The sequence below is a fragment of the Mus pahari genome, chromosome 22 (assembly GCF_900095145.1).
Source record: "Mus pahari chromosome 22, PAHARI_EIJ_v1.1, whole genome shotgun sequence".
Lineage (NCBI taxonomy): Eukaryota > Metazoa > Chordata > Mammalia > Rodentia > Muridae > Mus > Mus pahari.
Window position 1 is genome coordinate 41,422,913 of NC_034611.1, and position 2,722 is coordinate 41,425,634.

General features: G+C 43.5%; 1 protein-coding gene across 1 annotated transcript in view; it reads left to right on the forward strand.

Moving 5' to 3' along the window:
• The window catches only part of Cga (glycoprotein hormones, alpha polypeptide), a 14,481-nt gene extending 13,883 nt beyond the window's left edge, over positions 1-598 (forward strand). The window contains exon 4 of the mRNA XM_021222414.1: positions 304-598. Coding sequence (XP_021078073.1) covers positions 304-381 — 78 coding nt within the window. The 3' untranslated portion in view covers positions 382-598. The remainder of the gene's footprint in view (positions 1-303) is intronic.
• Positions 599-2,722: the final 2,124 nt, after the last annotated feature.

A 2,722-nucleotide genomic window follows, 5' to 3' on the forward strand; every position in this document is an offset into this window, starting at 1 on the left:
TTATCTAACACACCCACATACACACAGACACACAAAAATAAAAAAAAAAATAAAAAAATAAAAATTGGGCGGGGGGGGGGAGAGAGAGAGAGAGAGAACAGAGCCAAATAAAAAACAGTTTTTTTTTTTAAAAAGCATAGCTTATTTTGCAGTGGGAATTTCACTGTCTTTCTCCTGAAAGTGAACATGGAAAATACCAAACTATTATTAAGTGACACTGGCTGCTATTTTACTTGACATTTTGCAATTATGACTGTCTACCTACCTACCTGTTCTTTGTGCATTTGGTTTTTTCCCCTTTAGGCCACAGTAATGGGAAATGCCAGAGTGGAGAACCACACTGAGTGCCACTGTAGCACTTGCTACTACCACAAGTCGTAGCTGCTGGGCGCACAAAGGGCTGTGCTGACGGCTGCGGAGCCCAGCCTTTGGATGGCGCTCTGTGTCACCACCTCCTCCCTACCAGACTTCTGACGCGCTTCAGTTACACACTGCCCCGTTACGGTCACGTCCCTTCAGTACAATCCGCAGTCTCTTCTCACTAGGGAAATATGTAGTATTTACCACGGTACCATCAGAAATAAAGCCTTTTAGATCATCAGTCCCAGATGCGCCGCCTTCTTTGAAAGTGAAGCTGTTCGCTTTTGACAAGGTTGATGGTCTCAGAGGTTGAATTGGGGACCTCATGCACTCAGGGGTCTGACGCTGGAGAGTCTGGCTTCCATCTTGACTTCTGCAAGCAAGCTGTCCATTCTGACAGTGGGCTATTTAGCAGACAGTTCACTGGGATGGGAAAAAGTGGTATGGAAGTTCTGTTTTTACTCATTTTTCATATCTCCTTTACATCTCTATTCTAATCCATTGCATCAAGATACAGATATACTATTATGACAACACATGCATATAAACTATAGGTATATATACCACAAATATATCATGTATTGTAGATATTTGAGTTGAAATGTTTTCACTGGTGAAAATATACAATCAAGAAACAAAAAGTAGGGCTGGAGAGATGGCTCAACGGTTAAGAGCACTGACTGTTCTTCCGAGGGTGCTGAGTTCAAATCCCAGCATGGGAGAATGGTGGCCCACAACTATCCGTAATGAGATCTGATGCCCTCTTCTGGGGGATCTGAAGACAGCTGCAGTGTACCTACATATAATCAATCAATCAATCAATCAATCAATCTTTGGGCCAGAGCGGGCAGGGCTGGAGAAAGAAGAAAAACTGTCTGAAGACAGCTAGCTACTTACATAAAATTTTTTTTTTAAATAAAAGAAAGAAACAAGCTGGGCATGGTGGCGCACGCCTTTAATCCCAGCACTCGGGAGGCAGAGGCAGGTGGATTTCTGAGTTCGAGGCCAACCTGGTCTACAGAGTGAGTTCCAGGACAGCCAGGGCTATACAGAGAAACCCTGTCTCGGAAAAAAAAAAAGAAGAAGAAGAAACAAAAAGTAAAGTATACTTCTCCAGGGATTGGGAAAGGCAAAGTCTCTCTAAGCCCGAAATTTCTACTTGGTTTATACCTTCCCAAAAGAAAGTCTCTGCTAGTCGGGGCGGTATAGTTGGGAACAGGCATCATTGTGCTCAGCGACAATTAGACATTGCTCTAAAATTCCAGAAGAGCAGATTTTTACATTACGTGATCAGGCAGTTCTGGGCGTGCATGAATACATGACAAGAGCAAGCCATCAGAGGGCACCCTGTGTAGGGTAGGAGCGATATCAAGGCACTTTCACTCAGTTCTGGTAAAGTGCTTGAGACCAAGGACGTTGCTCTGGAGAGGCGCATGCGCAGAGTCTTGAGTTCAACCCTCAATACCACAAAAGCAAGCAAGCAGACTAACGCAGCGCTTCAGAGTACTGTCAGGGGTCGCAGTCACATTTCCTGAGCTTTTATATCTACTACTGTGAACCTTACTTTGAGGACAGCAAGATATTCATAAAGTCCTATTACTAATGATTAAAATTGAAGCGATTGCTGAATTCTGTCCCTAAAAGAACCTGAAAATTTAAAACACAAATGAAAAGCTTCTTTAAAAAAAAAAAAAGCCATAACCACTACAGATAACGTTTTCAAAAGTTGATACCAAGCTGCTCATGGTGGAATATGCATCTAGTCTCAGTACGCGTGACACTTGGTGGGTGGGGGCACAGGAGTTCAAGGTTAGCTTGGACCACATGAGATCCTGCCTCAAAAGCAAGACAAGCGGGCAGTGGTGGTGCACGCCTTTAATTCTTGAACTTGGGAGGCAGAGGCAGGCAGAGTTCGAGGCCAGACTGGTCTACAGAGTGAGTTCCAGGCCAGCCAGGGCTACACAGAGAAGTACTGTCTCGAAAAAAAACCAAAAACAATACAAATAAAAATAAAAAGATAAATAAAATGTTTAAGACACATCAAAGTACACATGAAGATGGGTCATTGTTTTGTTTTGGTATTGTAAGGGTATGAAAATCACTGAAGGAAGACCCCAGACTCAGATAGTATGCAAAAATAAAGAGCACTTATTCTTCAGAAAAATCTAGCATGCAGCGGGCAACCATTCCCTAGACCCCAGACAAAGGTACAGCGGCTTTGTTATAGGGAAGAACACTGTGGGGGAGATCTCTAGGAGGATTAGGTAATCTAAAATCTCATTGATGGGTGCTGGGGTTGTCACAGGTGGGTTGGTGGCCCGCATTCCTATGCCATGTGATAAAATAGGGCTGCCCTTAGAAG